The 14299-nt window shown below is 37.4% G+C and overlaps 1 protein-coding gene across 1 annotated transcript in view; it reads left to right on the plus strand.

The window, feature by feature from the left end:
- The window catches only part of LIX1 (limb and CNS expressed 1), a 48577-nt gene that overhangs the window by 12769 nt on the left and 21509 nt on the right, over positions 1 to 14299 (plus strand). The window contains exon 2 of the mRNA XM_039224684.1: positions 4994 to 5157. Coding sequence (XP_039080615.1) covers positions 4994 to 5157 — 164 coding nt within the window. The remainder of the gene's footprint in view (positions 1 to 4993; positions 5158 to 14299) is intronic.

Raw genomic sequence — 14299 nt, forward strand, 5'->3', positions numbered from 1 at the left:
CTAAAGAGCACTGTCTTCAGTACAGGTAGACACATATGAAAACAACTTAAATTCTGGCACAATTAGAGAGTGTCTCAGAATAAAGAAAGACTATAGACTATATAGACAACACTAGATTAAAAATCCCAGGTCTAAGACTTAGTCATTGTGTGATTGTACCTTGAGCATCTTTAATGTCTAATCTATAAGCTGTGATGATAATACCCATTTCTAGGGGATGTTATAAAGATTAAATGAGAAAATGCATAGTGCCTGGCTTATAATAGGTACACATGGAGATCAGAATAGCAACTTCTTCCTATAACGGGACTTCTCAATTTTAATGTGCATCAGATTGCCTGCAAACCTTGTTAAAAATGTAGATTCTGGTTCAATAGGCCTGGGGTGGGGCTTGGCATCTGCATTTCTGACATGTCCCCAAGTGGTATACATGCTGCTTCTCAGAGAATTGAAGTTTCTGTAGCAAGGATTTAGTGGTTATTTTGGTTTTGTTTTTATTTTTAAGTAGTTGACGCTGGAAGTGAATCTTAAAAGATAAGTAGGCCATACAGGAAGTCAACAGCCACTGGGGAAAAGGGCATTCTAAGAGGAGGAATAGAAGAAGTAAGGGGCTTGCCAGTAGCATAAAACCCAAGGGAGTCTAAAGGGGCCTGGAGGAGAAAAGAGAGAGGTGGCTTGTATGGAACAAGAAAGTATCAAGACATGGAGTCTCCTATGCCTTGTCAAGGAGTTATTTATCTTGTAGGTAACGAAGGATTCACAGAAGGATTTTAAGAAGATGTGAATGAGAGGCACTTGGTTGACTCAGTTGGTTAGGCATCCAGCTTCGGCTCAGGTCATGATCTTGCAGTTCATGAGTTCAAGCCCCACATTAGGCCTTGTGCTGACAACTCAGAGCCTGGAGCCTGCTGCAGATTCTGTATTTCCCTCTCTCTCTGCCCCTCATCTCTCTCTCTCTCTCTCTCTCTCTCTCTCTCTCTCTTTTTCTCTCAAAAACAAAAAACATAAATATATGTTAAAATTTTTACAAAGAAGAAGATGTGAATGATTTGATGAACTGTGAGGTTTAGATTACCCTGGAAGCAATTGGAGGATAGGTTGCATAGGAGAATAATGGAAGTCAGGAGGATATTATGGTATACTGGATGAGATATGAACCAATGCAGTAATGGTAGTACAGATTGAGAGGAAGTGGAGACTATGGGAGACATCAGGATATGGAATTGGTAAAACTTGGGCATTTATTAGGATGGAAAGAGAACATGAAGTTTAAGATTCCTGCCAGCTTTTTATTTAGGTGACTGAATAGGTCATAATATTACTTTCTAAGTAATTCAGGAGGAAGAGTAGAGTTTTAGGGAAAGAAAATGAGTTGAGTTTGGGAAATGTCGAATTTGTGTGACATCTCACAAGCAAGTATCTATTAACAAAGTTGGAGTTATAGGAGAATGGTGTGGGAACTGTTGGCTTATATTATGGTATATGGAGTCATGGACATAGGTTCTGACATTTAAGGAAAATGATAGAGAGCAAGAAAAGACAAGATTTTTATTCAGATCAACATGAGGGATGACAGAGAAAGAGAAACCCATAAAAAGAAACTGAGAGCAAATGATTAGGAATAGAAAAGCAAAATCAGGATGAATAATTTCAGAAAAGCCTAGGGATAGGAGTGTTTCTAGAAGAAACTGATCAGCTATATCAAATACAGTTAGAGGTCAAATACATAAGAACCGAAAATTAGGAATTGGTGATATTTGCTAGAGCAGTATCAGTGGAATAAAGTGCAGAAGAAAGTCAGATTATGGAGGGTAAAAAATGAATGGAAGATGAGGAATCAGAGATAGTAATATAAAATATTCTTTCTAGCGCTTACCTACAACAGGAAAATATTAATAACTAGTAGCCAAAAATAGTCCCAAGGTTGAGTGTTTCATTTAACTGATTAATTCATTGATTGATTGATTGATTGGTTATCTTGAGCATACCTATGGCTGCTGAGAAGTTGTGAATAAATAGGAAATCTTTAAAAATAGAAGGTAAAGAGAATTACTACCAGAACAATGCCATCTGAGACTGGAAGAAATAATGTGGAGCTGGGCACTTGCACAGATGGGTCACTAGATGTGGGGATGGATATCACATGCTTGGTAGCCCAAATTTTTTCTGTAACAAGGGAGGCAGAATCATTGGCTGAGTGCCAAAGGGCAATTGTGGCTAGGGACTAAATTGTGTAGTGAAGCCTGTCCTCAGATTTGGGTGGTTTTCTTCAGTGGAACTTGAGCCTCTGCTTGCATTTTCTTTGACATTGCCCATGAACCTTGTTGTTGCTATTCAAAAAAAAATAAAAGAGCATATGTTTCATAAATAGAGTATCCCTCTGCTATACTGATCTCTGGAATTTCAAATAGCAAGCTGGCCTTCTTCCCTCTGCACTCCATTCATCTGGTTTTCCAGTCGACAAGAGGAGATAGAGATAGAAAGATGGATTGTGTGTGTGCATGTACATATGTTGTACTTTTAGAGGTGATGACATACACAAGACTATCAAAGAAGTCTTCCAAGGTTGCAGAATGAAAAATTTGAAAACTGCTACTTTTATTCATATAGAAATCTACTGATTACATACCTTTGAACTCTTTAATGCACATAGCTTTACATGCCAAAATTCTTCTGTTCAATATATCTAGACTAACATGCGTCTTCATCTTCCAACTCCAATTCTCAGCTTAAAATTCATTCAACAATGAACTAACTTAAAATAGCAGGCTTTTTGTGCCTTGTGGACTATCAGAGCAACAGGTACTGGCTTTGGTTTTAGGATTCAATCTTTAAGACATTCTGCTAAGTCCTGAAGGTCACATGCAAGTAGAAAGGCAAACCAACCAGCTCAAAAATCCTTGCTTTCTTGGAGCTGGGAGACCAGGAAAGATGGGTAATCAAAATACAGTTTAAGATATAAAAGTTTTATTTAGAATTACATCAACTAGTAGAAAATATTATTCAAATAGTTTTGAATGAATGAAAAACTCTGTAATGACTAATCTCACCTTGACCACTTCAACATGTACTTTTTAGTTAATTCAATTATCCCCTCTGATAGTCTTAATGTTTTCCCATTTTTTTTTGCCAAAACACTTCTTAAATACTAAACAGTACAGTTTTAAAATATATACAGGCATCTAATTCCTTAGGTATCTTGAGAATTTGCCTGAACTGCACACTATGAAGCTGATCCACGACCTAGGAATGAGGTAAAGGAGCCAGGTACTCTAGTAAACAGCTTAGAAGGTGGCTGTGCATTGTTTTTGCCTCCAGGTCAAACTCTGTGACTTTTCTGACTCCCTGAAAAATATTAAACCTAAACATTTTGAAGCACAGTTAGGAATGTATTCAGGAGAATGCCAAAAGACATAGACACAATATTATGCAAAGACTGTTTAGAAGAACAAAAAATATTTAATCTAGAACTTGAGGAAACCTGAGAGTTGTCTGTATTAGTATACTTTCATATACAAGTGAGAGACAATCAACTCAAAATTATTTAAAGGGAAAAAGCAGATGTGTTAGCTCAGGGACTCAAAGTGTTTATTTGAAACTTAGTCTTTCTTTGTCCATCTCTTGGTTTTACCCTTCTTTGTATTGGCTTTCTTCTCAGCCAAGTTTCCTCCTTGCTTGGGCAGTGTCACACTTACTTCCAATCCTCTCAGCAACCCTAGAGAAAAAGGAGAGAATCTAGTCTTCCAACATTTCCAACAGAAGTCCCGAACTCATTGGTTCTAAATGACTTGGCTTTGGTCAAATCCCCATCCCTCAACCCTGAAGAAGACATGGTTGAAGAAAAGATGATTGTTTAAAGAAGACTTTTGTGTTATCCCACAAAGAGGAGAAGCAAATTCAAGGCAGGCAAAAGCAATAAATGTTCTATATTGCTTTCATGTATGCGGTGGACTTTCACGTGGGTAAGGGCATAAACTTCTGTGAAGCCCCAGAAATGAGAAATAGGCCGCTTGCATGAACCTTACAGGACAGCAGATTTCAGTTTACTCCCAAAAAGGATCTTTTCACAGAACCATTAGGAGTGGAAACTGGCTGCTTTAAGGTGTAACAAGTACCAGCTCCTTGCCTGTGTTAAAGCACAAACCAGATAGGCAGCTGTCAATAGTGTTGTATAAGACATTCCTACATTAGGCAGAGCTTTGCCTGCATGACCTGTAAAGTCTCTTTTGATGCTACAATTCTATTATCCTTGTTAATTTTCACAATTCAATTTGCAGTACAGGATAAACAAACCAACCAAATTTGATCTGAAACTTCTGCAGGCTATCACAGGTCATTTAATCTAAACCACATGGCTATAGCCATTACTGTGTTTTCTGAAGTCATCTAACAGACGTAGTCCTTAACAAGGTCTCCATGTTATTAGTTTCACTTATGGCTTTTTCCAGCCTCCTGCTTATTACCCAATTGCCTTTCATTCTCTTTTCGATTGGGATGGAGAGGAGCATGAAAGAGTGTTCTTTCTGCCTTTCTCCTCTTAAATCTTATAATACGTGGGTCCCAATTAAAATGGTATTGTTTATAGCTTTACCTCCAAATTTGGCTTTCACTTTGTAGGTTTAAGAATCTATGAGAAATGGGAGCATGGGCCCTGGATAACCACAGCCCTAAACAAAGCATATTGAGGCAAATTTTCAAAGAAGAAGAGTGACATTTTTTAATTCGGTGTTAAAAATTAATTTATAAAGTAAATTTAGTATACTGCAACATTATTAGAATTAGGGTACCCAACTACTTTAGTCATACTCATGAAGAAATAAACACATTTGCATTAAATAGGAAAGTGCTCCCTCCCACTCATAAACGTCCATACGGTTCTGCTTAAATTGGAAATGACATGTTACACAATCCAGCCTGCAAATAAAATTTTGTTTTTCCCAAAGTACATTCATCCTTAAAAACTGATTATGGTTTGTTTTTTTTTGTTTTTCAGTGAATGTTGTGTCAATGTTACAGGAATTTTGGGAAAGCAAGCAGCAGCAGAGGGCTGCATTCCCAAGTGAAGGCGTGGTGGTCTATGAGTCCTTGCCTTCTCCAGGACCGCCCTTTGTGAGTTATGTGACCCTCCCAGGGGGAAGCTGTTTTGGCAACTTTCAGGTAAGAAACAACCATAAATTGGTCAGTAAAAGTTAATTGGGTTAAAAGAGAGTAAGTCGTTCTATAAAATGGTAACATTATAAGCTTTCTTGGTCGTAGTGAAAAATAGGTTGTGTTGCATTCCATTATATATACAAAAATACTTGTCAGGTGTTCCAATTTTTTTTTTAATGTAAGTGATTTATATTAGGGTGGCCCCTGATATTTCTTTGCGGAAAATTAATTTTATAGCATTTTATTTGGCTGATAGCTGCTGCCTTTTCCCTCAAAATATTTTAGAATAAACCATAAAGAACAAGGAAACTCCTGCAAAGTCCTTCCATCAGTATCCTTCCATCAATTTTGTAATCAAATGCTAAGCAACCTACTAAACACCAAAGCATGAACCAACTGCAAAGGTTGAGACCCACAGGTCTGAGTTCAGGCACCTGGGCTAAGCCCAACTTCTGCCTTTGAATACCTTCATATTCTTGAGAAACTTATTTTAACTTCTTGATTTCACTGATTTTGAAATGGGGAATAATATCCATGGTGTTTGTTGGGAGTCATATCAGATATATATGCAATATATTTATATTAGAATACTAGGTATTCTAAGTATTCTTTTGGTAATTATTGTATTTGGGTTTTTTTTTTTTTTTTTATTTCTGAGAGAGAGAGAAAGAATGCACGCATGCGTAAGCAGGAGAGGGCTAGAGAGAGAGGGAGATACAGAATCTGAAACACGTTCCAGTCTCTGAGCTAGCTGTCAGCACAGAGCCCGACACGGAGCTCAAACCCACGAACCATGAGATCATGACCTGAGCCGAAGCCGGACGCTTAACTGACTGAGCCACCCAGGTGCCCCTAGTAATTATTATAAAGGCTCTTCTAGTTGGTTAAATCTTTATCTTCTTTATGATTAACATAAATGATGATGCAATTCTAGTTGTATACCAACTCACACAAAAACATTGCCTATAATAACCATCAACTTCTGATTGTCCAGTATATATGACAAATATTCACTGACTTGGAAATATCAAGCGTTGGGCCAAGTAATGAGGGAATAATCCATACCTTGAAGAAATCAGTGTGCAAAAAATTATAGTAATTAAATAGAGTTATATATGAGGATCAATGAAAGCATAAAGAAGAAACTTCTCAGTTTACCAGTCACCTTTGTAAGTACTCCTTTAGTGCAGTAACTATCTCTCAGTTTTCCATAACTGGTAAAAATCCTGTATTTATAGTTTATGGACTATATACTCAACAAGCATTCAAGTTTCCCTCTTAGGTTTGACAACTAGGAACCCCAGAGGCAAATTTACAGTGTACCTCTTTGTAGTGTGAGTCCACAAAACTTAATGTCATATAATTAAGGACTAACATCATACATGATTATTTATATTTCTACCTTTTCTGTGCCTTTGAAACTAGTATGCCTTACTCATTTATTTTATCCTGCTACTGTGTATCTATTATATATCATTTCAAATCTTTATGGAGTGACGGGAGAACATAGTTTAATAAATAGACCTACAAACCTATGTCTGATTAGAGTAAGTCAAAGGATTCACGGGAAATGTAATCACAAGCTGAGATATGCAATTGAAGGTGTCTTTGCCAGGCAATACAGGGGACATGACATTCCTAGCATAAGGAACAGTATATTAAAAGGCCTGGAGGAAGAGAAAAACGCAAGCACTTTCAGACTTTGGGAAGCCTAAGTGTGTCTGCGGCAGAGAAATGGTAGGAGATGTTGGAATAGTCACATAAAGGTTCTTCATACTTTGCAAAGGAGAACAGGTTTTATTCCAAATCAAATCAGAACCCCTGAGGATTTTGAGTAGGAGACTGATACATTCAAATGTGTTTCAGAAAGATTATTCTGGCAGTAGCGTGGGAGTAATTTTAAGGCTACTTAAAGAACTGTTTTCAAAACTTCTGGCCCAGCCAGCCACAGAGATCTTGCTTTCTCCTACCCTGAACATCGATCAGCAGTGGATCTCTGTTTGACTTCTGACTGATGACAGTGAGTTGCCTGATGAGGATGATTTGAAGGTAGGTCTAGAAGCCTCAAAACAGAGCTTAATATAACTATAGACATTTAGATAAGGATGAGGGGCAGGGGAAGGGGAAGAAAGGCAGCCACTGAGGAAGGGATTCTTTAATCTATGTGAACCTGCAGTCCCTCATCGAACATTCTAAGGTGAAATCTGCCTACTCATAGAGAGCTTCCATCAGACTTCTCATTCAGGGGAGACCTTCTAGGCAAACAGACCTACTCAGTAACAGAGCAAGGTCTTGCCAGCCACCTGAATGACTGTCTTTGTCTATGAATGTCAGTGGTCTAAAGTCCACCAAACATTTGAGGAAAACCAAAAACAAGAGAAAGGCCAAGTCAAACAAACATAAGGATATAAAGGATTCAAGCAACAGATGACATAAGAGAAGAAAATTGTGGAAGGATATTTATCCTTAAAATAGCTGTGAAACAAGGAGCAAGCAGGGAACAAGAAATTTAAAAATATGGTTACCAAATTAGAATAATAAAGATAAATAAATAAAAGAGGAGTAAATAGATGAGTGGACATAGGTTACAGCCAAATTAGTGAAGGATGACAAAATAAAAAAATTATTAGTAAAGTAAATGTTTTAGAACATAGAGCAAAAAGACAAAGAGATGGGAAAAAAATTAATACAGGAGACATGGGAATAAATCCTGGAGGTAAACATTAATCTGATAAGAGTTCTAGAAAGAAACAAAGGAAATAGTGGGGAAGAAATAAATAACAGAAGCAATTTTCTTTGAGTTAAAGAAATCACAAATTTTCATATTGAAAGGGCTTACCATATTCCATACAGGATCATGATGAAAGAATCACAGAGCTCCGTGGGACTTAGGGAAAATATTCTGCTTAAAAGATGGATCAAGGGCTTTTTTTTATACTAAATTTGTAATTGATCTCAATGGTTTGGGTTTTAGTTTTTGGTTTCATTTTAATATAGATTGAATTTCAATGTAAGACAGCTTCGGAGGAACTGATATAATAGGGCAAAAACCAGCAAACCTGGTCAACAAAACCAAACTATTCTTTTGAAAAGACAAATTAAAAAAAATCTTTGGCATTTCTGAGTAAGAAAAAAGACAAAGCATATACTACACTAAACATGATAAAAGGAACACAATCATAGGAGTATAATATAACAATACGACATAAGCAATTATATTGAAAAACAAGAAAACTCAGATGATATTAAAAGAAACTTAGGTGGGGGCACCTGGGTGGCCCAGTCGGTTGAGCGTTCGACTTCAGCTCAGATCATGATCTCATGATTCATGGGTTTGAGCCCCCACATCGGACTCTGTGTTGACACCTCAGAGGCTGGAGCCTGCTTCAGATTCTGTATCTCCCTCTCTCTCTGACCCTCTCCTGCTCACACTGTCTTCTCTCTCTCTCTCTCTCTCTCTCTCAGAAATAAATTAAAAAAAAACATTTAAAAAATTTTTTAAAGAAACTTAGGTGATATTGACTACTTTTTGGGAAGTCTCTGTATTATCTTTGAAATTCCTCTATAACTCTAAAATAATTGCAAAATTAAATTTTAAAAAAGGTTTTCAGTGGCTCCCTATTGCCTTTTTATTAAAGTCTAAATTCCTTAGACTGGAAGTAAAGGCTCAACAACTGGCCCCAACTTTCCCTTTCAACTTTATCTCCCTGAATTCCTCTCCTGACACTCAGCGCTTCAGCCTACCTGTTCTTAATTTATGCCTTGACCTCTTCTAGCTACTACGTATGTGCATAGTCTGTCTCTATAATAAAACGTAAATGCCTCAGGGACAGAGTCTGTATCCTTCTATCCCTATGACTCCAAGCACTGTGCTTTGCATATAATAAGTGCCTAATACATTTTGTTGAAGGAATAGCTAAATGAATGAATAACAAATCTCAAAAATCACTGAAGTTTAGGGGCACGTGGATGGCTCAGTCAGTTAAGCATTCAATTCTTGATTTCGGCTCAAGTCATGCTCTCAGGGTTAGTGAGTTCAAACCACACATTGGGCTCTGCATTGGTGTGGAGTCTGCTTGGATTCTCTCTCTCTCTCTCTCTCTCTCTCTCTCTCTCTCTCTCTGCCCCTCCCCTTCTCTCACTGTCTGTCTCAAAAATAAACTTTAAAAAAATCACTGAAGTTTATATTTGTCCATTATTGTATATGATCACTATTGATTGATGTATAAAATAGTGTGTATATATATTACGATATGCAATACAATATATCAGCTAAGGTATTTTACCTAACTGTAAGATGGTGAGCTGGCAAAGAAAAGGCAGGAACATTAAAATCAGGTAATATTATTACGTTCATATCTGTGGCTTAATTTAAAAATATTGATGTAAAAAAAACATCTAAGTCTCTCTGACTTTAATTTATGTCACTAACTTTCCTTCCACCCTATACCCCTGCCCACAAATAACCAAGATTTGGCCATCCTCTCACCCACGTGTTCATTTTGTTTGTTCTTATGTGGTAAGTGCATTCATTACAACCTATCTAGAATATAATGTAGATGACAAATCAGTGAATGGGTCTAGAGCACATTAGTTTAAGAAATTCAAATTTTCTTGTTTTTGTTTTTGCTTTCACTACATTGAGAATTATGAATTTCCCAACCATCTCATAAATTTCTACTCAAAATGATAGGGCTTCCCCTAGATAGTACACTCAACATCCTCCTTGTGATCTTTAAAAAATAGAATACAAAATGAAAAAATTGAACTCTTCAACAGTGAGGTCTCTTGGTGATTTCTGTAATCATTTCAGGGTCTCCTTTACCTTATGTTTAAATCATTATATTTTAAGGTTCTCAGGAGGATTGTTAACATCGTTGCTTTAAAGGATGCAGAATTTCCTGAATCAAATGTTTTGAAAATGTGTTTGGGTGATTGGCTGACAAATATGGCCCCTTAACCCATTTGGCCCTCCAAAATATGATTTGAGAAAGGAAAACTAGGAAATAGAAAAAAGAAAGAAAATTTCTCTTAAAGCAATGACCTTACTCTTTTCTTTGTTGGTTCAGAAACCATCTTAAATGTTATTTTCACCATATAACATTTCATCATGTTTTTGCCAGCAGTTGGCCAGTAAGAGCCTATATGCTCATTCCTGCAATGCTTTTTGCATAATCAAATGTCACCCTTGTGCATTGTAAATCATTTTGTGATGGATTATTAATGCCAAGACCATGTGCTGAGACATGGAGAAACCATTATGCCAGCAGTAGCCTTCTTACTGAGCCATGGACGTCACCTCCAATGGTGCCAAGTAATTGAAAATACTTGAAGTGGAGTATGGGACTGGATTGAAGGATTAATCCTTCTGGTTTCATGAAAGCTGTAAGAGATTATGGCCATTCATTCTTTAGAAAAATGGTATTCAGACTTAGCTTTAGTTTTCTGATTAATCAAAGGAAAGCAGTCAAAAGGCTCTGATGGACACAAACCGCTGGTTTTATGCAAAGAAACCTCCCACTGAAGTAAATGGGAGGCTTGTGTCCAAGAAGACTAATTAAAGAATTTCAGTTAGTCTTGACACCACAAGCCACAAAAAAAAAGAGAGCCGGAGGGAAAAGCAGCAGCCATAATCTTGTTTAAACTATGCCTTCCTAAATCACTACAGTATTAGAAAAAGAGAAGTGAAAATATGATTCATTTTTGAATTTCAAAACAATGAATAAAATGATCTATTGATATTGTTATTTTTTTAGAGAGTTACATTGGAACACTTTAGTTCGTATTGTGTCTTTTATAAAAGAAATCGTCCTCTAATATTACAAGCATTAGGTAGGAATTCACGCACTTTGGACTTATTTTCTTTATGCCATTTTTGTCTAGGCAGTTAATCCCTCCCTAGCCACATATCATGACCATGAAAACTTGCAGTAATTTCCATTTTTTACAATAAGAGCAACACAGAGGCCATCAGATCAACGTCTGGCTCCCCTCTTGGTGAACTCAGAAGGAAAGCCACTCACTGCTTCAGCAGCTGTTTTTGTTTTCAAACGCAAAAGGAGAACTTATTTGAATATTTTATCTTCTTTTCTATTTTGATTAAAAGGTTTGATTCAATTTTTGTTTTCCAACCAGTGACGCGGCCTTCCAGGTAGTCTGCTAGAGCGATTTGTATTAATGAAACTTCATTCTTATTTGGAATAACAACCAAAAATTCCTTTGAGTGTAGTACTAGACTATGCAATTATTTATGTGCATAAGTTGGGATTGAATAAAAAATGTATCCCCTGGCTAAAACATTGATGTGATAGCTTAATTTGAAGGGCAGGACACTAAGTCATTTGGGTATCACATCTTTTTCATGTAAACATTTTGCTGTTGTTAATATTTCTTCACGGAGAATAAATATAGGTGTTAAACATGGTCTGGGTATTTAGGCTGTTTGTGTATTGCCAGGCACCCCATGGTACTGAGACATTTAATATTTCTAAAGACAAGCCGTTGATTGATTTTTTTTTTCAACAAATGTTTGGTGTTGCATAATACGGCTGCACAGTTGGGAGATGTGAGAGGAACACACAGAGTAGATGAGCTCCTAGCAAAGCTCTGTGTCTCTAAAAGGCCTTTCATTTTTATGCCTCTTAGTTTTCAAACCAAAACCTTTGCCTATGAAGATACCTAGAAAAATTACTTTTCCAAGATATATATGACCTAAAAGAAGGAGAGGGCTGTTTGGTTTTATTGTGTTTTAGTTACTTGAGGCAGTATGCACACTTTCCCTGTATTATCAGATATAAAACACATGTTTTACACTTTCATGCATTGAATGAGTCTTCTCAAAGTCCATGGAATTAAAAGTATATTTAAATCACAATAAACTAAGTTTATGAAATTAAGTTTTTACCAGGAGACATGGACTAAGAGAAAATTTTATTAATTCATAGACTTGGCTAAATGGAATGGTAATGCTCTTTTCACTGATCATTAAATAAGTCCTAGCCTCAACATTCTGTGTCCCAAATAGAGATTTAATTCTTGCCATAAAATTGAGGCTCTTGCCCTACACCAACGCTGTTTTAATGCAAAGTATTTCTATTTGAAATCATCCAGGACCTCTTCTCTGTCTCCAGACTTGTACACCTTGACTCAAATGCACAACACACTATGCAATGTTAACTTCTAAAGGAGGCATTTCCTGGTAGAAATTTCCACAGGAAAGCACCCTGTGTTGCAACTAATGAGACCCAAAGATAGGAAGGTTAGTTATAGCCCCTTCCCATTTGAAAGTCATATGTCAAGGCTTTAATGACTTGCCATGAAACTTAGAGTACATATTGTTTTAATGAGATGCTGTATTTATTCCCCAGCCCTGTTCCCTAACTTTAATTTCTGTCTTTTCTTAGCAAGCAAAGTGAATAGAGATGCTTGATCTCCAGATAGAACAACAGAGTTCAGTGAAAGGAATGCTTGGGAAGAGAATCCACACTAAATAAAGACTTGGGATTATCTTTGCAGGAGTCTCCAAGTCCCTAGTTGAATGAGCTTTAGGAAGATGCTAACTGTCTCCTGAGTTGCTGAGTGAGGAATAAAAGCTGACTCCATCTTTCCTCGTCCCCCTTCCATCCCTCTCAGTGCAATCAGAGCCAAGTCCTTTTACATCAAAGCAACTATAAAAATAAACCAAAACTCTGAGCCCTGATCAATTCATCTTGTCTTCACCTTAACTTGAAAAAAGCAAAAGAAGAAAAGAAAAAAGGGGAAAGAGAAACCTCAAGGAGCAAACACAACATGGTTTTGTAATAGTTACCAGGGACCTTGGTCTAGGTATGTGTGTAGAATAGCATTTGTGGCAGAGGTAAACGAGGAGGAGGCCAGGTGGTTTATATTATAAAAATAACATTCTGACCCACCATGTGCATGAAACGTTTCTTTCAGTTGACAGGAACTGGTGAGTTTTCTCTGAAAATTGGACTCCCAGACCACTCCCCTCCCCCATACCTAGCAAAGACCCCCATTCCCAGCACACACAGAGCTCCAAATTGTTCCCAACATATTTGCAGCAGCCTGACCTACAGAGAAAGAGGCACAATATTAACTTGGGTGACTGAGTTTCAACGGTTGCCCTTTTTCACATCACCATCTGGAAGGAGAAAAAAATGCTAATATATCCACAATTAGATAAATTGGAACGCATGCAAATGTTCATGCTTAGACCAGGGGCAGTCAAGGTCTTGAACTGAAAAGGGGACAATTAGCACCAGGGCCTAGCTTGCGGCATTCTTTGTGCTGATGCCTTGCTGTCAGGATGCAACAGAGGTGTTGGTGACACTGACCAGAACTGGCAGCCCATACACACAACTTCTGCAAGTCGCTTGCTGAGACTTGAACTCTGATTCCCAAAAGCAAAACGTTCTCAACCACCTGGATGACAGACTTGACAGCCTAACGGATTTGGGCAAGAATTCTCACCTCTAACAGAGTCAGTTTATTTGGTTTTGCCACCTGCAAAGTCCCAGCTCAGATCTCTTGGGTAAATGTGCTATTCAGGGAATGCCACCTAAATAACACTGACCTGCTGTTGACCCCAAGGGGGAACAACATTTTCAGGTTTGAATTCATATGTAGATTCAATCTGCTTCATTTGCTATTACTGTTCTTATTCAAAAATCTCATTCCTTAATAGACTATTTTTCAGCTCCTTGGCTATCATTAGTAGGGAACTAGTAAAGTGTGCCTAACTTGGTTTTGTACATTTTGGATCTACAAATTTTTTTTTCTTTCTTGATGTCTTTCAAATACAAATGCCTTTAAAATACGAATATTAAAGGGGCGCCTGGGTGGCTCAGTTGGTTAAGGCTCTGAATTCTTGGCTCAGGTCATGATCTCAAGGTTCGTGAATTTGAGCCCTGTGTCAGGCTCTCTGCTTTCGTCACAGAGCCTGCATCAGATCCTCTGCCCCTCCCCTTCCTGTCCTCTCCCTCTTGTGTTCTGTCTCTCTCTCTCAAAAACAAAACTAAACAAAACAAAACCTGAAACCACAAGAAAATTAAAATCAATCAATCAATAAAATACAAACATGAAAAATCCTAAAATGTCTGATGTTTAAGATGGAGAAAAGTTACTTATATTGATGTCTTTCCACATGCTT

Source organism: Hyaena hyaena, unplaced genomic scaffold (assembly GCF_003009895.1).
Source record: "Hyaena hyaena isolate Hyena2069 unplaced genomic scaffold, ASM300989v1 scaffold_1706, whole genome shotgun sequence".
Lineage (NCBI taxonomy): Eukaryota > Metazoa > Chordata > Mammalia > Carnivora > Hyaenidae > Hyaena > Hyaena hyaena.